This window comes from Notothenia coriiceps, unplaced genomic scaffold (assembly GCF_000735185.1).
Source record: "Notothenia coriiceps isolate Sejong01 unplaced genomic scaffold, NC01 NC01_scaffold00015807, whole genome shotgun sequence".
NCBI lineage: Eukaryota > Metazoa > Chordata > Actinopteri > Perciformes > Nototheniidae > Notothenia > Notothenia coriiceps.
This window is the reverse complement of record NW_011348508.1, coordinates 1-23775: the sequence shown is the minus strand read 5'-3', so window position 1 is coordinate 23775 and position 23775 is coordinate 1. Positions and strand designations below refer to the sequence as shown.

Below are 23775 nucleotides of genomic sequence, written 5' to 3'. Positions count from 1 at the left end.
CATGGGTGGGGCTTACTGCATTATTTCAGATTTGGTAGAGTTTACAGTGATGGGACTTAAACCCAGAAGTGTCACAAGTGGAAAAGCATGTGTAAATAATAAAATGGCTGAATTAAATGTGGCTGCTTCAGGGTTCTGGTGTTGTGTATGTGCTAACTAACTGTTATGGTGTACTGGTACAATTTAATAGAGCAAGGCCTTATTAGTTACACCTGTGCTTGTCCTGCTACAGGTTGTTTGACTAATAAAAGTAGGAAAAGCACAGGTGTTAACACTAACAATGGCTCAGTTCTATTCAAGTGTTCTGAGAGTGACAGTGATTGTGCACAATACCAGGAACCTGATGTCAAAGCAGCTAAATGTAATACAGACATAGAATATATCATTTTTACACCTGTGCTTTTCCTGCTGTGACATACCAAAATGTCATAGGTGTAATAGGCACGTTGTGAAAACTATGCAAGTTACAATAGGTATGTGGAACTACAACTTGTTGAATGCAACTTGCATGCTTTTGCATATTTTCTAGTTATAAAGTAATTACAGGTTGTCATAGACCTTATTTAGCTGGCCAGCAAAGTGCATTTGCAATTCTTGAGAAAAATGATTGTGATGTATGCAGGCCCAGTCTTCAAAGTTATCTGTGTTTAATAGATAGTGTATAGGTTGTACCATATTTTCGTAAAAAAGATAATATAAAATTGCACAAACAAGGATAAAATATTAACCTAAACATGTTATCGCTAAAATAATTTGAGATCTTAAGTACATTTTATAAAAACTCCAACAGCTTTAGCAATAGACCACTACTCTACTTTTATAAACTCATAAAACAATCCCTTTGACAGGATAATTTCAAGTCTTTAGGCCAAAACAGATAAATGCAATTATATTTTGGCGTAAAAACCATGGGAAAACATGTTGTATAGTATAAATGTACAATCTGCAGGGAATACAAAGTTAAATGTTTTGTTATTTTGGTGCCTCTGCCTGTCCACGGTGACGTTGTCGGTCGCGCAACCATTTTGGTATGTATTCCAATGAGCACGCCTTATTGACCAATGGCAGCGCGCCTCAGATAAGCCTCAGCCAATCAATAGGCGACGCTGTGACTCACCAAATAAGGAGAGACAAGACCAAATAAGGAAACATTGTATCTCTTTATAAGGAGGAAAGTAGTTCCCGGATTGTAATATTACTCCGCCGTCGTAAACGCTATTAAAAAAATACGCGTTTTTATGCGTCGCTGAACCACAAATAAATAGATATAGCGGTGTAGATGGTGTAAAGATAGGCATTTGAACGCATTCAGGCCGACACTAGCGCCATTTTTAGTTCACAGTGTGGACTACGTGACATGGCGGATCGACATCAATGGCGCACTTCGCGTTTTCCTTTTTGAGAAAGTGCTCGGAGTTTTGGAAATAGAGGAGGAGGGTGAACCAAACTGAGCCGGGGTTGAAGGGTCTTGGGGGCAGCATCACTTTTCAAAGTTTGTCTCGGTTATTTCCTGGAGTCTCCAAACCCACAAACTGGTGTGGTTTGTTTACATTTTGTGGCCCAGGCGTGCATGCGTTTTATCGGCCATTTACGAGACAACTAGCCCCAGCTCTGTTGGCTGGTGTTTTAGAGACTCGGTTCAGTGAATATAATGTTACCGAGCCGGGTTGGATCGGCACCATCTGGAAACGGCTCAGCTACTGGCAGGGGAAACACGGGACACGGTTCGGGGGTTGTCGGAAGCGGGATTCGTCCCGTTTTGGTTAGAGCAGGGCAAGCTTTAGCAGTGGTCGAGAGTATCGGGAGACAGGGGGAGAGAGACGCCGTCGGGATGCTAGGGGCTAATGGGCCAGGGGGTTCGAGAGGTGTGAGACCCGGGAACGGGACCGGGGTGACCACCCTGCAGCCAGCCGTGCAGGGCAACATGGTGGGGCTAAACCAGGGAGGTATGCCTCACGGAGCCAGGTTCGAGGAGAGAGATGTCGCTCCTCTGTGCAGCGGCTCGGATAATGACTCGGACTCCGGAGACGATGATGACCCAGTGGGTTCACTCGGGGACAGCAGGAGAGGGGTGAAGCGGGAGAGAGGAGAGATGGAGGCTGCAGTGTCGGGGCAGGACGTAGGCATGCCTCCCGGGGGTTACGGAATGGTGCCCGGCGGGGTCGCAGGGGCAAAGCCGGGGAAGAAAACACGTGGGCGAGTGAAGATAAAAATGGAATTTATTGACAACAAGTTAAGACGTTACACCACCTTCAGCAAGAGGAAGACCGGTATAATGAAAAAGGTGAGTCGGGTGGTTGCTTTGGGCTCTCATCCAACTACACAACATTTGATTAGAGTGACACTTGAGTGTTGTTTCACCTGGATACATCGCATTCGTGGAATCAGCTATAAGGGTGAGGTTACAGTTACACCTTATTATTAAAACATCCGTGGGACAGTAGGCCCTTTGCACCTGTCATGGGCCTACATTACATGTGCAGTAGTAAGCTAGATATTATACCAAGTTATGTATTCTAAAAAACAAAAGCAATTGTGAAACAAAGTGACTCACTGGATGTGAGTTAGTAGGAACATTCATGACAGCCTTTAAATAGACTTTGGTAAATGACAATTCTATTTATGCCATGGACACACACTCGCAAACACACACAGATTCCCAGATTAACTATCACTTGCACACACACACTCACAGGCCTATAGCTGTTGGAAGTGCTTCCCATCAGCAGCCTCAGTGCACACAGGCTGTTCCTCTGTCAGTGTGAAGCAGGGCTCTGCTTACAGGCTGCAGCCATGTGGTGGAGAACAGCAGCGGGCCTGTAGGTGCCAACAGCTGACTAAACCCCAGGGAAACAGGATCAGAGGACGGTGAAAGAGCACTGGGACAGACGAGAGGAGCCCGGGACTGTCTGTGCATGCATCATGGCCCTGTGCATTTTGACACAAGCATCATCCGGTGAAGACTTGTCTTGGTTTCAGTTTTGTTAGTTGTTTTTGCTCACAAGCTGTTGTCAGAACTCCATGTTAGTCATTATTGCTTCCAATACAGTCTACATGTACCAAAGCAAAATTGTATTAGAAATCCACTCCTCAGACACAAATGCTGCCATGATAAATATTGCAATGTGGCATCAGAGTAGATTATCTGGAGACGAGGTCAGCTGTTGACCTGGAGCACAGCAGTTGTTTGGCTGTACTAGCCACTTTTAATTATGATCTTAAACAAACACAATGCTCTCTGGTTAGTGCAAGACTGTTCATTTGTTACTTTGAGGCGCATGTAGTGTGCTGTATTCCTCGTCTTTTCTATGTTTCCCAGACTGTTGTCGTGGAAACTGAGGTGTCTTTATGTAGGCTCTTGGAAACATGAACACTATTTGACACGCTGTGTGGATAGAGATTTCTGGAAATGTTGCCCACACTGTGTCAACCATCACAGTCAAAATGAGAGGTGGGTGGAGTGGGAAGATTCATTCATTGTCAAACTGGTTTCTAGGATGAGCCTTGTTTCATTTTAAAGCATGGTGCGAGTGAATCCCTGTTTGTTCTCTTATGTATGCTTCAGATTGCATGTATGTAAATGTTGGCACAATACAAATTGTGTCAGTATTTGTGGTTGCTTTTCCAATATTGGTCCAGTAAAAGGCACATTTTCATGTTTGCTCTTTCTGTAACTATCCTCAATAGTCTGTTTTTTTTATTGCACACATTTTGTCTCGTCATAACCAGAGAAGCACTAGAGTAACTTAAGTTGTGATTTCATTCCAATTGGTTGCCTCCAGAACACAAAGCAAGGGAGCCAAAAATATTAAGGCCCTGAATTATGTTATTTGTCCAAGGTTCCAAATTCAATTAAAACATGAAGGCATCTAAAATCCAAAGTTATGTATCCAAAGCAATATGAAACTGAAACAAAGCTGGAACAAGTCAGGATTATTTTATGACAATCAGAAGATGATCTAAATGGTTGTTTGTTCATTTTCTGGCAACACACTAGTCACCTCATTGTTTAAGGTCAGCCCAGCGTTCCTGTCGGCTTCTTTGGAAAGCTACAACTTTTGACTTTGCATGGTTACATCAGCAGATGTTGTTGAGGGGGATTTAACTAGAATCAGTTCAGTCACTCTTTAGTCACAAGCCTATTTTTGAAATGCACAACTACACATACATATTTGCCTTTCTAAGTTCTTCATTTTATATATATATATATATATATATATATAGGCAGGGTGTGCGTCTAGGTTGGGAGACAGAGGTACCAATTACAGCCAGACTAATTGGAACTCCTGAATATTTATGAGAAAATCAGCAGAGCAAGGAAAGTTATTAAAGCATTTGTGTGGGTCTAGCTTTGTGCCGCCACCTCACACGGTGAAGGTGACAAATTAGCCCCTTCCTGCCCTGGAAGTTGGCCAAACACCAGGCTCTGTTGGAGAGAGACCCCCCCCCCCCCCTGTAGCTGCAGAGCTCACCAGGGACATGGAAGAGAGAAGGGTGACTACTAGAGGGAGCTATGTAGTTCATTACCTGCTCCTGTAGCTTGGCATTAACAGGCAGTGGGGCGGAAATTATTTGTAACGCTTTTCTCCAGTTCGTGCACATTTAAAACCCCTCCTTTAATACAGTTTTAAAATACTCAGTGGGAACAAGCTTTGAGCCACTATAGCAGTCATCATTAGCCTATCTGTGCTCTGTCATCATATTAAAACACACAGAAGACAATTGATCAACTTTATCGTGTCTACTAATTGGCCTGATTGGGCCCACAATGAACACAGTGTTTGAGTATGATGGAGTGAATGCATGGTATTATAACAGCCCAATAAAATGCGATTAATTTGAATGTGATGCGTCTCCTCCACCAATGGCACATCTATCAGCCAGGTGCGACTGTACAGCGCTCACCAAGGTGACGCTAATGGCACTGTGCCTTCTCAGCACCAGAGGCATCCTCCACATACCTTATTACTCATTTAGATAAAAAGGCTTTCTCATGAGTTCACTCCCAATGCTCGATGGGCCTTTCCTTTACGTGTGTGTGTGTGTGTGTGTGTGTGTGTGTGTGTGTGTGTGTGTGTGTGTGTGTGTGTGTGTGTGTGTGTGTGTGTGTGTGTGTGTGTGTGTGTGTTGCTTCACGTTTCACAGTCGGCTACCTCTGGGTGTTAAGAATGATTCCTTGAGTCCTCCTTCAAGAATGGCTTACTACAACCCCCCCGACCCTCTACAAGCCAATCCCCAGCTGCAATCAGTCTCTCAGCTACATCACACTCTCTATTCTGGGAGCCTTATCTCATGTTATTTTAGCTTCATTTGTGCTATACGTCAAAGTTCACTACAGCCGTATTTTTAGATTCTTGTGTTTTCTTGGCCAGGGTTTCTGTCTCCAGAGGTTCACCTTTTCAATCTCTTTTATTCCCTTTCCAGTAGGGATTACTGATGAAGGTAACCCATGCCCCAATTAAGTGAACCATATCTTTCTTTCTAGCTTGACATTTGGCCTTTGCTCTCTGCCACATACTTTAATCTTCTTCTTTCTCTTTCCCAGGCGTATGAACTCTCCACCTTGACGGGAACCCAGGTACTGCTGCTCGTGGCCAGTGAAACGGGTCATGTCTACACTTTTGCAACGCGCAAACTCCAACCCATGATCACGAGTGAAACGGGCAAAGCTCTGATCCAAACGTGCCTCAACTCACCGGACTCGCCGCCACGCTCCGACCCCTCCACGGACCAGCGCATGAGCGCGACGGGCTTCGAGGAGACGGATCTCACCTATCAGGTGTCTGAGTCGGAGAGCATGGGCGACACAAAGGTTAGAATCACAAGTGGGAAGGTCTGCCGTTATAGACCGATCCTCAAGTGGTCAGGACAAAAAAAATTAAGAACACATCTCTTTTAGTGAGGCTGCAGCTGTGAAATAGATAAATTCACTCATTTCTGTTCCTGTCCCCACAGAAATAGTACTCACGTTAAAGTGTCTGTGAATCACTGGCTGTTTTTAAATGGGGACGTGACAAAATAGATTATTTTTTAAAACGATAAACCACCCTAGAGAGTCCTTAATGGATATAGTGGGAAATCCCTCCAGAAAAGGCTAGACAAGCACACGAGGTGAGCAAATCAATCAAACCCAGCAATGGAAAATAATCTTTGTCCTATTGTAAACACACTTCTGAACTTTTGCCTGTTACGCCTCAGTGAGGCCTCTGTTTTGGGCTGGCTGTGTGGCTCTAGCACCGAGTCCTTTTTTAATTAAAGCAAAAAGTCTTGGTAGTCCTTCAAAGGGCCGTAAAGGGAAGGAGAGCCAGATGAGATGGAGAGTATTATCCAACTCACTACACGTTACCTTTGTGACCTCTCATCCAGGAAAGCCTCGTAAAACTGCCGAAGATAAATCACTGCAGGTCTGGGTTGTGTTAGGGTGATACACATGCAGCCTGCTATACAGACGACCGTAGGTGTTTATCTTAGGTTTTGGGATGGAGCTGTCTTGTGTTCATGGATGAAATGCTGGGATTGTAACTTGTTTTTGAAATCATTGGGAAATTACACTTTTTGTACAGTTTTCAAACTTAAAACTGAAAGGCACAAGATGAACTTCTACTCTGAAATCTTGTCCTCAGATATTCTGTGTGACCTCTCCCCATCCCTCGTGAAGAGCTGCAGGTCACGTCCCTGCGTCCCGCTGCATTACTGCAAGCGTTCTTAAACCTCTTTGAGTTTTTGAAGCCAAGCGATAAATCATCCTCGGACACACTTGACTGTCCACACACCTTTTGAGATTCCCTCCGCTGTTTACACGGCTTGAGTACGGCCCCTTTGAAGATACACGCGTCTCGGCCTGATTGCCTGCGTGGCGTTTTCACAAGGCGCTAACCAACGCGTACCATACACCGTCACAGATGGGAGGTCAACCGTTGCATGTTTGACCACTCTCATGCCCACTTTGCTCATTGATAACAATTAGTTTCTGCCTCTGTTGCCATATATGGTATGGTTTCCCTGCCTGCTCTCTTGGCTGAGGCCCCTCACATTCCTTATAAGCTGCAGCTGTCTTTGGAGTCCTGTAATTCCCCCCCCCCCCCCCCCCCCCCACTCACTCATTTAGTGATATGGAGGGGAGGTAAGGATGTAGATATGAGCGAGTGGAATGGAAACATTTGAGCGATATTTTATGTTCTGACCCCTGATGCAGTTATGAGTGTGTGTTTGATCGGCCCTGGGAAATCTGTTCACACTAGGACTCTCTAAGAAATGTTATCATTGCGATCCATGATGTCAGGATCAGCACCGCGATAAGGCAGCAGGTGGATAAGGAGGCCATGTTTTCTGTGCAGTCGGTCTGATTTGTGGTCGCTGCGTGCACCTCTGCAGCATCTGCACGCTATTTATCAAGGGAGCAGAATGTCATACATACAGACCACGCTAGTCTAAACAGAACAGAGTCTGCAATGGCTGGTTGGGGGGGGGAAAGAGACATTCTGGAGGAGCAAAAGAAAGAGGCTTAAAAGATAAGACATTTAGTGATGCAAGCAATGCTTGTAAAATCACCCCACACACACTTTTATATTACTCCTGCTAGATTAAAGGAAACATCCTGAGGTAAGACTTTAAAATACTAACAGCAATTGGTGTTGTAAAACTGTTGTGAATATTTTTTAAATGCTCATTTCTAATGGCCCAAACACTGGTATTGGAGTTAGATTTTTTTCCCCCCCAATAATTCTTACTGTGATACCTGACTGAAACACGGGGTATCTGCATTACAGTGGGACACTTGCAGCACATAGTGATCAATCATTTAATATTTTGTTAAAGTAATTGCTGTGACACTGAGTCATTAGCCAACAGTGACTGAATGGCTTTTAGTTTTGGTGATAGACAAACAAAATAGAAGCCCAACATGGCCATCCCCAATGTTCAAAATGTAACATAATGTATGGGTCACCTCAAGACAAAAGCAAGTGTATATAGCAGAGTTCAACGTGGGATCAATAGTTAATTTCTGAACTTCAGTGTGGGGCAAATGGTAGCTGCTTGGCAAATTCTATCAAATAAATCCTGTAATATTCACCAAAATGAGTTTTTAATACATTTGAGGGTGTGTAATGGGTCGTGCAGTTTGAGAATCATTCTTTGTATCACCCTAAAGCTGTTGTTCTCATAGTTTATAACTTTGTGTGATTGTCAAAGTTTCACATTATTATCATAACATCATCAGCAGATTGGTGTAATGCATATCTCGTCTGTGATTCTCTGAGTCATTGCACCAGAGTTTAGTAGTGAAAACTTGCAATATGACAGATGTCAGAATGAAGAGCCCGGCCTTCTTCCCTAGAAACCTCACTCAGCATGTATTGTGTATTTTATCATTGAAAGCCTCTTTGTCGACCTGACTGCAGTGTTAAGATAATAAAACATTACGTTTAGGGTGCGTGACTGAAAACACCCCGGCTTTTCTATTGCTATTGCTCTCACAGCTCGCATTAAGTACATACAACCAACAGCAGCTCAAGACTGATCTCTAAGGGCTGCATAATGCATTCTGGGAAATGTAAGGTCTGATTTAGAAGTTAATGAAAATAAGTGGTTACACCATAAACAATACAATGACCTAAAAGAAGAGTAGCATCCTCAAACCGATGCTGGGATTTGTATGGTTTCAGTGCCTGCCTCTTAATATAAGACGTGACTACAGATGTTTTATTGCTTTGGGGTTATTTTTGGAAGGGGATGGCAAATCCCACAACTCATGTTTGCTCAGAGGATCCAGCTTTGTATAGATTTCTCAGTATCAGTTTCCTCTGGTTTTCCCCTCCTCTTCCCTCCCTCTCATTCTCTCCATCCCTCTCTTCTCTTCTCTTCCCTGATCTGGCTGTCAGTGCTATTGCTGCTGCTGCTGTAATCCTGCTCTATTTCTTGCCCTGCTCATTAGCAAAGATCACATCGTCTTTGCGATGTTGCAAAGTGCCCCGTCCAACAGCTTTTCGGACATTCTTCGACACATCCCACAGCCTCTTAATTCAGCATACTGCACGCATCATTTGAATTGGTTCCCATGGAGAAATGAAGGGGATTCGATCATTAGTCCAGTGTTAAACTGCACTTGAACAGATAAAGTTCTTCTGTCCTCCTGCTGTTGTAAGGGCAGGGCTGGGGCTTGAAGTAGGTGACAGGAGAGAATCACCGAGATAAGGGAAAGCTAATTTCCTCAGATATGCGCTCTTATCACAAGCTGCTGCTAAACAGGCTGTGTGTAGAGAGGTGGTGTCGCTGAGGGAGCAGCGTGTGGAGCTGTGCTGGAGGGAAGGAAAGCAGCGTTATGTCACCCCTCCCCTCCTCCTCTTCCACCCCCTTATTTTACAGCAAGCAACTGGACAGGTCAGCCGCTATTGGCTGCACCTCCTCCACTTGGGCTGCCTTGCCTTTTTTAGCAGTCCCAAATGGAGCTGCAAATTCCATGTTGCTGGCAGGGTGACAGACTGGGAGATGGGAGCCAGCAAATGGGAGATTAGACCAGGGCCAGCCACCAGTAAAGTGCACAATGGGCTCTCTGGACGAGGCTGCCAGTTGTCACCTTCAATTTGGGAGGATTAATCCCTCGTGAATAGGGAATCATTTGTGTCCTGCTCTTTTTAATGACTCTCTCATTGCCTGATACTTTTAAACGGGGTCTTGCATACGAGGTCTGTGAATGTGAGGAGGGCAATGGAGGCGTTTCTTCTTTTACCATATATAGAACCATTACAAACGGACACAATTTGGAGACCAGCGTATTGAAAAACGTGTGCTCACGTGCCTCCAAACAGTGTAGCTATTTGACTTACTCAAAATGTATCTTGGGATTTAAGTTTAGTAAATGGTTTCCTCCTCCCTTTTTGTTGTTAGGATTTTTCGTATGTTCCGGAGGGAGGGCAATACTTGAGATCTTAACATCGCTGTGGAGTAGAATGATGTCTCTCTTTTGTATAAAGGATAGTCGTGGAGGTTCCTCTGTGGCAGTGCAATCCTCCTGAGGACTCATTACGTATTCCCCCAGACTCAGCCCTCCATTCACACCACTTTTAAATTGTGTCTTCATTTGTTGCGTTCTCGTATCTCATTATTATACAACGTAGCGTTTGTGCCCTGGTTGGATTTGGGATTTTCTCCAAAGCAGGGACAACAGTCTGAGGTTGATTTAAAGTTAAAGTAAACCTTCAAGACATTTAAACCAGCTTTGTTTTGAGAAATATCTCTTCAATATTTCATCCGGCTCAGTCAAAGCTTTAAGGTCATAGTTCAGAGTATCTTACTAGTAGAATGAATAATAAAGATATACATTACTACATATTGTAGGGCTGAAACCCACAATTATATTCTCTATGATTAATTTATCCTGAATTACCTTTTCAATGCATTGCTTAATCATCAGGCAAATTGTCCAAAAAAAGTTACAAATACCCATCGCAACTTCCCAGAAACCAGGGGGACATCTTCAGCATGCTAATGATTCCTAGTATCATTCATACAACATAAGACAAAGAAAAGCAGCATTCCTCACAATGACGAAGCTAGAACCAGTATGCTTTGGCACCTCTTTGTAATAAAATAGCATCAATGATCAAAATGATTGCAAATGAAGGATAATCAATAAATCAACAACATGTTTCTGCTCTAATCTATTGTACACACTTTTAAGACTTCTAGTATCATGTAACATTTCAGGAAAGTTGTTACGTTTCAGTGATTTACATACTCTGATGTATCAGTTTGAGGTTGAACTGAAGATGGTCGTGGGGAGGAAGTGACAGTGCTGAGACTTTGGCTGTATTTCTTCCCTGAAGGAATGCATGACACCACGTGGCCCGTTTACTATGCAGTGCCTCGACTGTGGACTAAAAGCCAGAGCTGTTTATAGACAGTCGATCAGGAGACATACGGAGGTGGTCAAACAAAACAGTAGGTCAGTGGAAGCCCGCTGTGTAGGTCACGGAGATAGGGGTAGTTCGACTAGACCTCTAGATTACCACGCGGGTTAAAACCTGGATGATCAGTTTACGCCTCCAAAATATTTCCTCGAAGCATGAGCAGACACGTGTGATACAAAAAGAGCTGGATCACAGTGACCTTTTCCTTTTTTAGTGAGTTGTTTCTTTTTCATGGTATTACAAAGTGAAGCATTGCAGTCGGCTACAGGAATTCAGTCAGTGATGGTGAGAGGAGCTCAGCGTCAGATGGCGGCTGTCTCTTCACGTGGCTCCCTGCTGCCTCTGCTGGCTCTGAACGGGTTAATTCCCCCTCAGAGGTGCTGGGTTTCCTGCCAGCTGTCTATACCCTCAGCTGTTCGTGCTCCCTACCCTGTCCCCTGTCCCCGAACCTCACACAGGTCTGCCTCTGCTTCGCCTGCCGCGCACAGACCAACAGTATACTACTGCTGCTAAAGCTAAGAAGGGCTACTTGCTAACACACTGCTGTTATGATGATCCAGGCAAAAGGCTTTGTCGTTGTACATTTCCAGTCACTGTTGGATCGATATGTGTGCTGCTTTCCGACTGCTATTGCTTTTTCTGTTGGCATCTTAAAAAAGCTGCTCAAAATATCTTTGTTAACCATCATTGCAATGTCATCTTAGCACATTGTCAAAGACTGATGAGGATTTTGTTTTAAAGATTTGATGAGTTTGTTTGTCAGTAACAAACGACATTTTAAAATGGTTGCTATCATTGTTTTTCACTGGTGCCTTTATCTGGAAGTTTAATAAAATAAAATAATGTTAACTCAAAAAGCAATTTATTTACTATAGCAGTCCGATGACATCAACAGAAAAGCCTATTGTTCAGCGTTAATCTTAAAGACTTCTTTTACCTCTGCCTTTACCATTGCGACATATTGAGTGACTTATTTGCCGTTGGCTTTACCATGTTGTTTTACGGTGTCCTGTGAGAATGGAGCCGTGGTGACAGCTGTGTCGCGCTCTGCCTGTCAGATATCACTCTGTGGTGGAGGACAGGTCTGATAGTTGTTTGATGAATGGACAACAGATTGTTGTTGGGTGATTTTTAAGTCAGTTTTTTTCTTCTTGGTTGAAAGGGCAGAACAACTGTGAGTCCTCTGTGCGGCCCTCCCCCTTTGACTTTCCAGCTGCTGTTTAACTAAAGAGCTAAAGGACCTTGGACTGTCAGAGCCCCTCAGCAGGGCCGGGGAGTGTGCCGCGGACCAAAGCACTCATTGCTCACACTGTGGTGGTGTTCATTCGCTGTAAAGGACAACACCTGCTCTGCCATGTGTACGTTTTGAGTGCCGGACAACTCTGAGTTAACCCTCTTGATCATGTGTTAACCCTATAGGTTTTTTACTGTGGCTGAACAGAGGGTGAATCCTTACATTTGACATGTTTGCAATGCATGGTAGCATGTGGCTTGTCTTATCAGTGGAGTCCATGCTGGATCATCCACCTCTCCCCCATGTAATCAGTCACGTATAAAAACCAATAGTTGCTGAGAGGTTTGCCTTGCCTGCTTCCACACTACCTCTCTGTTATGGAAAATGAATACGCCTTTAAATAAATACAAGCTTATATTGAGCACACCCCATTGCCTGCCTTTCTGTTGTGACACATGGCTGTGTTTCTATATAATAACCCTAGTTCACTCACCAGTGTTACACAGCGGCACTGTGTGGAGAGCTATGACACACTATCTTTGTCCCAGTTCTGAGGCTGGATCCTTCAAAGGATGAATAACCTTCAGAGGGTCTGAGGTCTAGGCAGAAAGAAGAAAATAAACGACGATATCTGATTGGTATCGGCAGATCCTCGATTCAGACATGAAAGAGTGCTATTGAACTGTTCCTAGACTATAGTGTTAGCTTTAACGTTTCACTTCCATACAGAAAGCTCAAAGATGGTACGCACTACGCAGCATAGAGGTGAGAAGAAGGTGACATGTAGTAAAGTCCTGACTGGGATTTAAGAGTTCAACAAGCATTATGGGATACTTGGGACTGGTTGTGTCGTTCAATTTCAGTCAGAAGTACTTTTAGCCAAACGTGGAGAAGCCTTTGAAAAGTATTGTATGTATCTGTGTTTGTACTTGTGATCATTCCACTTATCAACCAACAGGTAATATCCTCCATCGCTGTGTCTCACGATCTGTTGTTAATCACACCCTCTAAGAACGTTGAACACAGGCTCTTACATTTGTTCTAATGTGTCTGCTTTTACAGATCATTAGTATCAAGTGAGAAGCATTGAAGTGCGTAGAAACAGGCACGATGGGTTTATGTACTTTCTAGTCCCTGCCTTACGCCTACTCTGCTCTCTCATGCAGCCCACTCACTGCCTCACCCTACCCTGATGTATACGTTACTGTATTGTGCCATGCTGCAGCTCACCTCTATGGATCTTAGCAGTGTGAGCACATCTACCTGATATTTACACATTTTACTGAGATGTCATGTTACACGGTCCGTTAGTTGTCATAGTAACTCAGCAAGATGTGAGTACAGAAATGACATTGTTGTTAAAGGGGCCTTATTTAGCTTGTTTTGGTTTTCTCTTTCCTGTAGTGTGTCGTCTATGTTGTTGGGCTTATAAATGGTTTCACTCATGTTCACAGTAGAGAGGCACAAAATACAATTATGAAACCTGGAAATGAGCACAAGGGGACCCCTTTTATCTGGATTCGAGTTTGATTGGTGTATAGATGAGGAATGGGTGACTCTGTATGTGTACACAGTCATGTTCCCCATGTATCATTTTCTCTCTTAGGCGTGTTGTAAGGCAGAGTAGTATTTTTTTGATAGAAGTCCCATTACGATTGAGTCACCATCCTACACAGGAATTCCTACATTCAGGGAGAACAACAGACATGATTATTCTCCAACTTAAATGCAACTTTTTGCTCTTATTAAACCTAAAATGGAATTCCTCCCAGCTCTGCTCTGTATTTTCCACATGGATGCAATTACAGAGGTCCCAGCCTGTTTCCATACTCTACTGTCTTGTTTGTCATTTGCCCTCCGTCCATTCAAACTCTCTGGTTCCTGTCACACAGCCATTGATCCCTGAAACATAGCAATCATTAACCCCCACCCCCCTGCTTAAATAGGAAAAGCCTCATTAATGGTGTTGTGTTAGGTGTTCTCATGTGAGATGCTTCCCCATGACAAATGGGGTAGAGCAAGTACTAGAAGACCTTTCTTTCTACTTGTCCTTCATTCAGACTAATAAATACATTTAAACCTTGAAAGGCCATTACCGGCAAAAACCACTTCAAGAGACGGCGCTTGATTTTTCTTTCTAACGATATCTTTCAAGAACATCAAATAAAAGGAACGCATGATAAGGAAAAAGAATACAGAAATGTGGCGGGTTAAAAAATCGTTATATATTTACACTCTTTCCCTCTTACTTATACTGCTGCAAAATAATTTCTCTTGGGATTCATGTGCTTCTTATCTTGTTTTATGTTATTGAGATATGCTGGGATTAGCCAGTCAGGAAAGGCCTGACAAAAACACTGTAGAGATGAATTATGGGAATTGTAGGAACCAGTGTTTTTGGAGCCTGACCCATACTCATTTCCCATTTTCACCCTTTTTAAATCTGTCTCTCGCGAGTCCCTCAAGTTTATCGTAGAACACACTTCATTGCTAGCCTCTCATCTCACTCTTATTATTTCTTGATATAGCTAGTACTGATTGAAATTTCATCAAATTCTCTGCCCCCGTCCTCCTACTCACACTTCATGTCCTCTCTCCCCAGGACACACTGAAGCCCACGTTCACGGTGGCCAGCCTGCCGGGCAGCGCCCAGTGCACGGTACCCACCACCTCCACCACCATGCAGGTGAGCAGCGGGCCCTCGTTCCCCATCACCAACTACCTGGCGCCCGTCTCGGCCAGCAGCAACATCAGCGCCAACGGCACCGTCCTGAAGACCACCAGCTCGGGGGTCATGCAGCTGCCCAGCGGCTTCACCTTCATGCCCGGTATGTAGCATCTCAGCATTCAGACCTTTGTTACAATGTTACATTATTTTCTTTATTCATCCTAACCTCCACCTCTAGATGTGAGTCTTCCGCAAACCTTCATGTTTTGTTAATGTCCCTGCATTGTGTAGCTTATTAGCTGATTAGAATTTGAATGGCGCCGTGCCGTGACCTCGGCCTGTCGCTCCTCTCTCGGAGCGGTTTGCATCACACAGCCCTTCATAGCCTTCATCAGCACTCAGCGGCCTCAGGTTCTACAAAGCCTTCAGTAACCAGGAAAAGCCCCTTCTGCTGGCGAGCCGCCTGCCTTTGATTGTCACTCGTGGACAGGAATAATTAGGTGAGAGGGACACAACAGACCTCAGAACTGAGGGATGACGACCGCGGCCAATAATTAGTCATGAATATTCAATGGAGGATCGGTGGCTCGCGTTGAAATTATAATTGAGGCGTACTTCGTGACGGAGCAGTCCTGAACTAGACATGACCCTTCATTAAAGAGCACTTACAGAGGCACCCTGAAACAAAAGGGATTTTTACCGACGAAATGAGGACTTTAAGGGGGCAGCGTCTCATTTGGGATCCCTAAAGGGTCTTTACCCCCACATTATTCATTACACCTCCTTTTCATGGGGGGTGTGCCAGGGAAGTAATGGGGCGCCACATTGACGATTCAGATTGCTGACAATTCCCCGTGAAGACAAGAAATGTTTTAGATTTCACCATCATTTCATAAGATATGATCTCCTCTTTATAGGGAACTGAGCACCTTCTTGGACTGTCCATGACATGAGCAATTTAAAAACACTAGTTGACACTTAAATGCTGACTGGTGCAATTTCTCTACCCTGTGTGTTATCATGGAGAAAAGAGTGTGTAATGCATTGTGAAGGCAGTGCTGAAGTGCAGTAATGTCACTGACTAGTTGCTGCAGTGTGACAGCTGACAGCTGACACACATGATGCTCACTAATGACTGACAGCTGAAGGACAGCCACACACCGGCTTTGTCCCTTTTCTCCTGCTTTTTCTCTCTCCATCCTACAACCTTCTATCCCACCCTCACACTTTTTCCGCCCTATCCCTCCTTCGCTCTCCCGTTCTCCTTCTCTCCTCTTCACCACCTGTCTGGCACATAGCAGCAGTGCCAGGTGGAGCAACACCCCCTCCCACTCTGAACCTCCTCTGCTGACATCTTGAAAGGGCCGGCCCGCCCGACTGCAGCAACTGTTGATGGAGCATGTGACCAAATGTGAGGGTGTAACTGTGGGGGAATATCTGCCATTTGTTCAGGAAAACACTTTGAAACAAGAGAATTGAAACAAATGATAAGCATGAATTGTCAGCCCAAAATCACCACTGAATACAGTCATATAGTTTGTGTCACTTATCAGCCATGTGTGTATTATTGAAGATGTACTGTTTTTAAATGTACCCTGCCTTATTTTTGTCCCTGTTTAACCTGAACAGTGCTGCTTGAAAATACAAATGTTGTCATGTCTTCTCCCCCATGATCTGCAACTTTTAAGATGGATAAATAATAGGGCTGAAATAGAAGGAAAAAATCTCATTAGCGATTAATCTGTAGATATTTCTAGATGTAATTAAAAATAGTTTGGTCCACAGAATGTCCGAACATGGTGAATAATGCCCATCGTAGTTGGTCAAATACCAAGGAGATGTCTTGTTTTGTTAGTCTAAACTCCGATGATATTCAGTGGAATACGATATTTAACAGAAAATTGTAAGAAATCTCCACATTCGAGAGTCTGAAAACAGCATTTTCTGCCATTTTAGCATAAATTGTTACTCTAATAACAATATTTTCAATATTTTGCATCAATCCACTAATCAATGCAGCTGTAAATATAATATTAAACACCTGATTAGAGCATATATAAATGTACTATATATATGTGTGACATAGCATCCCTAGCTAGACTTCGCTACAGCTCTATCAAGCACTTTCTTTTTTAAACCACACCATTATTTTGTAATCAAAGTCTCATCCCCCACTGTGTGTGCCCCCCTACAGCAGGCACTCCTCTCCCCCCCGGCACCCCCACCATTCCTCTGAGCCAGCTGCAGCAGCACTCCCTGGCCCTGCAGGGGCAGCATGGGCAGGCCTCCCAGCACCAGCAGGGACAGCAGGCTGTCTTCCGCTTCCCTGCTGCTGTCTCCCTCTCAGGTGACCCTCTCTGCACACTGCTGACCACACAGTCACTGTCAAAGCATCGCTAAGGGATGCTAGAGCTGCTAATGCTAGCGCCTTCTGCTATGGCTAATGCATCTAATGATAGGAGTGCTAATGCTACTCGCACGTCTACTTCTCCAGATAATAGTACTGCACAATGCTTTCACTGCCATATGCCACCCCCCCTGCAACTACTGCTATTATTCCCTGTGTGGGATGTCGATGACTTACTGTAGAGGCTGTGTGTTCTGTGTGTGTGTGTGTTTGATCAGGAGCAGGCCTCCCCCAGCAGCTCCAGGCCATCCAGGTACACCACAACACCACCTCCAACAGCGACGGCAGCCTCGACATCTCCCACACCTCCTCAAACTCCACCGGTAGGTCCAAAGCCCCCCCCCCCCACCCACCCCCCACCCTCTGAAAAAATAAGTTGGAGCTTTTCTTAGAGAAGCAGCTCCATCTAAAAAGACGAACATTGGTGCTCCACGTAATGTAAAGAGCCTACAAGAAAATGTTGTATCCAAAAAACTTTTCTAAACTTAATTAGCATTTACAGTTGCACTTATAAAATATTGAGTGTCAAATTCAATCTATAGAAGACATACTGTATCATTTTACTGTATAACTTGGGAACACACGCTCCATCTGAATTTTAGTTTGGCCTAAATAATATATCTGTTTCTTCTAGTCAAACATTGTCCGCCTTTGTGTTGCTATCCCAACTTATGCCTGACAACATTAGTGGAAAACCTTTCCCAAAATAGTTTTCTTTCTTCTACCAATTTGTTTTTACTCAATCTGCTCCTGTTGTGTTATTGTGCCTGTACACACTGCATACAGGAGGCATCAGTTGAGTTTAGTGGCTATAAAGCGCCATCTGCTGGCCAACATGTGAACACACACCTGCTGCCCTCAGTGTGACATTTCCTCCCTTCCCCCTCCCTCACCTTCTCTCCTTCCAGCGACGGTTAGTCTCCCAGCAACCATCGTCACCTCGTCTATGCCAACATCTGTTGCGGGTCACATGATGTACCCCAGCCCGCACACAGTGATGTACGCCTCGGCGCCCACGCTGTCCGACGGGAGTCTCGCTGTGCTCAACGCCTTCTCGCACGGCACCTCGGCCATGCAGGTCCACGGACAGGGCCAGGACTCAGGTGAGACTCCAATAATAACAGCTGTCATTATTTAAATGAAACATGCTGTGTTTACTGACGGACGTGTGTGTGTGTGTGTGTGTGTGTGTGTCCCCAGGTGTCCCGCAGGTGTTCCTCACAGCACCCCAAGGCACGGTGCAGATCCCTGTCTCAGCGGTGCAGCTACACCCAGTACGGCAAGATCTGCATTTTACAAGTGAAACTCTCATATTCCCTCTGCAACCAGCATGCCACGTGTCGCACTAATGCACCCTAACAGAGCACTGGCACCCAGAGGGGGTCCTCACCTGCCGCCTGGTTGGAAGAATGTGAATTATCAGCTGGCAGATAGTTTTACCTTTTGGGTTTCAACAACATACACGTGCAATAAACTTAACCAAACACCACCGTAGCCGTGCATGGATTTTAATGTAGATTCCTTCTGTAAATTGTTATGAAATATATAGGTATTTGGATTTTATGCTAAGACTTTTTTCAAATGTATAAAATGTATTTTAAAAAAGTACAGTTATCATAATATTCCAAATTTACAATATTTAGTAAAACATTCAAATATTTTCGCCCAATGGTTCATAAAAGCTTTTCCTTCTAGTAAAAAAGAACACAAATAAAAGAATTTCCTCTCTTTAGAGTATATATTTTTTGGCAAGTTAGGCCTTACCAACATTTGTTAGAAAATAAAGAGCCTATATAAGAAATGCAACACATGGCAGCAACGTCAGTGTCTGGTTGGCTTTCTTCTCCCCCCCCCCCNTTCTCCACATATGTTATCTCTTTATTTGTCTGTATATTCATATTGAAGCTGGATTCCAGTTTACACTGTAAGGAAAGTCTAAATGTGATTTGTGTCAGATTTCAGCAGTTAACGACAATGGGCCACAATAGTATTTGTATTAAACGTTTAATATTATAATTATTTCTGAACTAATGCATGACTCATATTTTTTTTTAAATCTATTTAAATTAAAAGATCCAGTCCTTAAAGTACCACTAAAAACGATTAAAGAATTCCACCACGCAGCATGTAGTGTCAGGAGATCTTTTTGCGGTTGGCATTGTGTGATGACACGTGATTGGCCCGTGTGATACCGCCTCTGACTGGCTGTGTTGTATTCCAGATGGTGATTGGTCAACAGTCGAGCGGCAGCAGCAGTAACCTGACTGAGCTCCAGCTGGTCAACTTGGACGCAGTACAGAACTCAAAGGACTGACAGACGGGTGGAGCTGTGTAACATGCTCCCCCCCCCCCCCCCCTCGCCTCCAGGGGACACACAGACTTACGTCAACTCTATTTATTGATGCCTTCCTACAGAGCTTCACATTACACTTCTGAATGTGACTTTACATCTATACACACAATCAAGGGCAAATGTGTGGCTGACCCTGACACAGTATACAGTATGTTTTGGTATATAAATATATATATATTCGCAAATGCATAGGAACTATATCACGTCATCCATCATCGGAAAACTATTTTCTATGCCGTTAGATGGTGTTATTTTTTTTTGTGTGCGTGTTTTTTTGAAAAAGTGTAATGACCTGTACACACACACTGCGAGGTGCCACAGCTTCACACCAGCCAAAGAGACATTTGTTTGTCTGAATGTTCCAGTGTGAGCAACTTGTGCACAAGCGTGTGTGTGTTTGTGTGTGTGTGCGCATATCTGGGGTTTGTAAATGGGCAGGGAGACGCTTATTGACGTAAAAAAAGAGACGTTTAGAAATGTACATAGTTTTCTTTTTTTTTGATAACTTGTATTTTTAGCCTGGTTTAGTTTGTGCAACGGCATGTAGTTGTTTTTTTACGCAGTGGTTTTGTGTACATGAAAATGATTTGCAAAAAGATAAATTATTTACATGAATATGTCAAATAATTTAATATACCATCATATTTTGGCCGTTTTCAATACAAGATGGAGAGGGAACGCTGGGTGTTTTTCTACATGATTTGATGTGACATTGATTGGATCAGGTAGCTGGGTCGCAACATGTAAACAAGATGTTTATGATTTACTGTAAACAAGCTCTGATTTCACTGCTGATGGCAGGGTCATTGAAGACGTTGCATGAGGTTTTGTAAAAAGCTCTGATCTGGCACTAGTGTGGAAACTGTTAACGACAATCGGATGGACATTTCATTTATCTCACTTTTTTTACATAAGACCATCTTTATTGTCATCACACAGAAGTATGAATACATTTGTTTCACTTATTTTGATCCTTTTATGAGCAACAAACCTGAGTGCCAACAGGTTTTCACCACATTAATGTTATTTTAAAAGCGATCCATTGTACACCTGTCGCCCTGATTCGCCTCCATTGACTGCAGAACTTTAATTATGGGATGGCATTACTGACTCGAGTCAGGGCATTAGACGCAAATCTCTTGTTTAACAAGACACTGTATACACTTGGAAATTCCACTTTATCAACGCGTTATAATTTCCTCGGATGGAATCACTCAATGTTGTTATCACAACAGTATGAATATTTTTGTACGAAAAGGATCTCTTGTTTAGAAAAACTTCAGGTGCTTTGAAATGTTAATATAGTACTTTACCTAGAACTGTAAGACCCTCGCTGACTGCAATCTCAGTGTGTACCTCAGCAATCATTACGGATGAGTTATCAGACTGAGAGCCTTCTTTCTGCACCATAGTGCCTCTTTTCCATGGCTCACTTTCAAATCACTGCTAGGCAAGGGAAAGTAGGACTGACTTATTTCCAGACCACCTCCATGACTTTTCATGAATCCTCTGCTGTGTCCGGAGATTGCTGACTCCTTTCTACAGAATGCGCTGGATGACAGAGCTGGCTTGAAGCCAAAGGGAATCTGACGGAGGATTACACCCCCCCCACCCTGACTGCTGTTCAGTTATCCCCGTTCATTTTCACGCTCCATGTTCTCTGGTGTGTTCCTGTATCTGACGTCATCCTGCAGGGGGTGCTTGCAAATGAAATTGACAATTTAAAAAGACATTTAATTCCCCCATATTATTATCTAACGTTTTTTAAGTTGTTTTAAAAAGGGGATTAGTGAACAGATTTTTGGATTTCACTTTGTCATTGAGAGAAATGGTTATTTTGTGTATTTTTGTTTTGTTGTACAGACATTTTGTAATAAAAAAACAACATGATGAAACACACGAACCGCTTAAATAATGACCACACCCACACCACAGCATGTTTTCCTTCTTTAATTGGGACGGAGAAATGTCAAAGAAACCATATTGTTCAGTATGAAACCTAACATTTTGTATAACAGCAGTGTTGAAATGAAGATGGATGATTAAATCTACAAAGCATTAGGAGGCAGGAGGAGTGAGCATGCACCTTAATGTTTTAATAATGCATTGCACCGTCACAAAAATCTAACTGGCCGTGAGTAAGAAGAATCATCCCATTTAAACACCAGAAGAGAAGCAGCGATTAACGTAAAGAAACGCAACATGATACAGTGATTGGTCGAAGCCATCGAGGGTATAGATCAGTTGGCTGCAGAGTCCTGTACATCTTCCAAACCAAGCCGATGTAAGACAAAATAGTAAAACACAACAAAATGGTAGTGAAAGTAAGCCAACCTATCTCCAGCTAAGAAATCCTCAGGTGGCCGGACTGCCTTTCTTTCTCTCCTTTCTTTCAACAATGAAAAATAATGTTTAAGCATGCACTTACACCAGGTAGTATATCTATATTGCTATTGTCCACATACAATATACAAATGTACAGTTGGAAAGATAGTTGATTAAAAAAATGTGCATGATTCGACAATTTAAAAAAAGGTTTCCCGTTAAAATAGAAATGTTACATCCTAGGTTTCTTCTTTTTTTTGGTTTATGAAAACATTGAGAGAAAAAAAAGAAGCTTTTTGTCGTGTATATTTACATTATAAACGAGCAAAGATGAGGAAATGTGCAAAATGTGATTCCATGCAAGCTGTTGCATAATGTAGAGGAGGTGCTTGAGTGATGGGATTAAGGTGGTACCGAAATAAGAAGGGGGGGGGACTAATAAGATTAGCGACACATGGCTCCAATGAATGACTCTCTCCACCGCAATGATAAATCAGAACACTCACACGTAAACAAACTCAACACGCTTAGCAACCAAGGACACATTCACACTGGTAACACAACAAGCAGCCATTAAGAAGCATCTTGATGTAGATGAATTCAACCTTATGTAATTAATTACAGATACATGAGGTGATTTTTAGTTCCCGACCCCTTCCCGAAGTATCCAGGCAATTGTTTACCAATCAACCGGTTCCAACAACACAGCACATCGTCATTTAAAATGAAGGACAAAATGGTAATACTGCAAGTAAACGCAACACCAAACAGGAAGTCATGATTAGAGGGAGGTCTGGAACCCGACAAAAGGGTGTCAAGATAAATGTGATGCGATGATAAACTACGGCAGAGGATTAGGGCCACGTGTGAATTTGTTCGGCATTCTACTTTCTCAGAATTCCAGATTCAAGTCAGAACAAAAAAAAGTAAATTAACTAAATAACTTTTGGTAGAATGTCAAAATAATGATTCACGTCTTTCCTTTATCCTCTTCCGTACTCAACAGTGTTGCTGGATAATGAACCGTTGCTACACACATTTTCTTTTTTCAAATGTTCTTGTTTTCTTGTAAATGACTCGACAAACTTTAAATAAATTGCAACTAGCCCCATTCTCTGCAGTGTAGCCACTGCTGTATGTTTTAAGATAATAATGCATTTAAGATACTGGTAAATCAAATCAAGCGGTTTGCAGCTCTGCATTCCATCGATACAATGAAGTCATTATTGAGAATTAACAATGGTTTTAAAAAACACGATAACAATCCCTTGGATGATTTAAACACTGGTGTGTGGGATTTGAACACTGGGTCTGGAGAACAAAAACTAACGTGGAATCAAAACAAAACGTCTCTTCCACAAATGCCAACTCCCTAAAAAGCATGAATAATGTAACGAGTGCAAAGAGGTCCGTGTGCAAATTCACACAATTTGCCAAATTCGATTTTTTCTTTGGGTGATTATTACAGACGAGCTTTGAGAGCAAATGCATTTAAAGACACACTTAAGAAAGAAAACAAATTAAGTCAGTCCTTAGTTTGACTGTTTGAAATTCATATTAATATGACATTAGTTAAAAAGGCAACATGAAAGCAAACAATAAATAAGACTTGGCATTTAAAATATGAGTGCAGTATCTTAAATACTACAGTTCATCATGTATGTAACTACAGGTACATATCGTGGGGGGGGGGCTTCTTGTCTTCAAACAGACAACACATGAGGATTCAAGATGAAATTGTTCCAAAGGAAACCATCTGTAACTGAAAGGTGCGAAACCACACTAAGGCAAAGACGTTTACAGATGTGTGATTATGGGACAGACAATAAATACACAAACAGTTTTTCTCCAAGGTAGAATAACTACAGGGCGGTCCTC

At 43.0% G+C, this 23775-nt stretch overlaps 1 protein-coding gene and 1 long non-coding RNA gene across 9 annotated transcripts; one reads left to right on the top strand and one right to left on the bottom strand.

Annotated features, from left to right (window-relative positions):
• Window positions 1-1223: 1223 nt before the first annotated feature.
• On the top strand, window positions 1224-23747 carry srfa (serum response factor a). 8 transcript variants are annotated; one of them, XM_010775581.1, is made up of 10 exons: window positions 2198-2284; window positions 2785-2956; window positions 5146-5442; window positions 5546-5812; window positions 14747-14972; window positions 17007-17159; window positions 17438-17542; window positions 18128-18322; window positions 18420-18493; window positions 19441-23747. In XM_010775581.1, exons 3-10 carry the CDS (start codon window positions 5437-5439, stop codon window positions 19531-19533), a joined length of 1119 nt encoding a protein of 372 aa, XP_010773883.1. In that variant the 5' UTR covers window positions 2198-2284; window positions 2785-2956; window positions 5146-5436; the 3' UTR covers window positions 19534-23747. The 8 variants fall into 8 exon arrangements, with proteins under 8 accessions (XP_010773881.1, XP_010773880.1, XP_010773879.1 ...); XM_010775580.1 differs by lacking the exon at window positions 2198-2284 and having other exon boundaries at window positions 2295-2956; XM_010775578.1 differs by lacking the exons at window positions 2785-2956; window positions 5146-5442 and having other exon boundaries at window positions 1225-2284; window positions 5546-5779.
• Window positions 10029-17067, bottom strand: LOC104949252 (uncharacterized). Its single transcript, XR_798787.1, has 3 exons — window positions 16997-17067; window positions 13345-13348; window positions 10029-10040 (listed from the first exon to the last, which is right to left on the bottom strand). It is a non-coding gene; the product is annotated as an uncharacterized lncRNA (long non-coding RNA).
• Window positions 23748-23775: the final 28 nt, after the last annotated feature.

What these genes read in the sequence shown, in the direction of transcription:
- srfa (XM_010775575.1), top strand. Translation starts at nt 1,652, where the DNA reads ATGTTACCGAGCCGGGTTGGATCGGCACCATCTGGAAACGGCTCAGCT. An exon ending in CGGCTTCACCTTCATGCCCG is followed by an intron (nt 14,973 to 17,006) that starts GTATGTAGCATC and finishes GCCCCCCTACAG; the next exon opens with CAGGCACTCCTCTCCCCCCC. An exon ending in CAGCGGTGCAGCTACACCCA is followed by an intron (nt 18,494 to 19,440) that starts GTACGGCAAGAT and finishes GTTGTATTCCAG; the next exon opens with ATGGTGATTGGTCAACAGTC.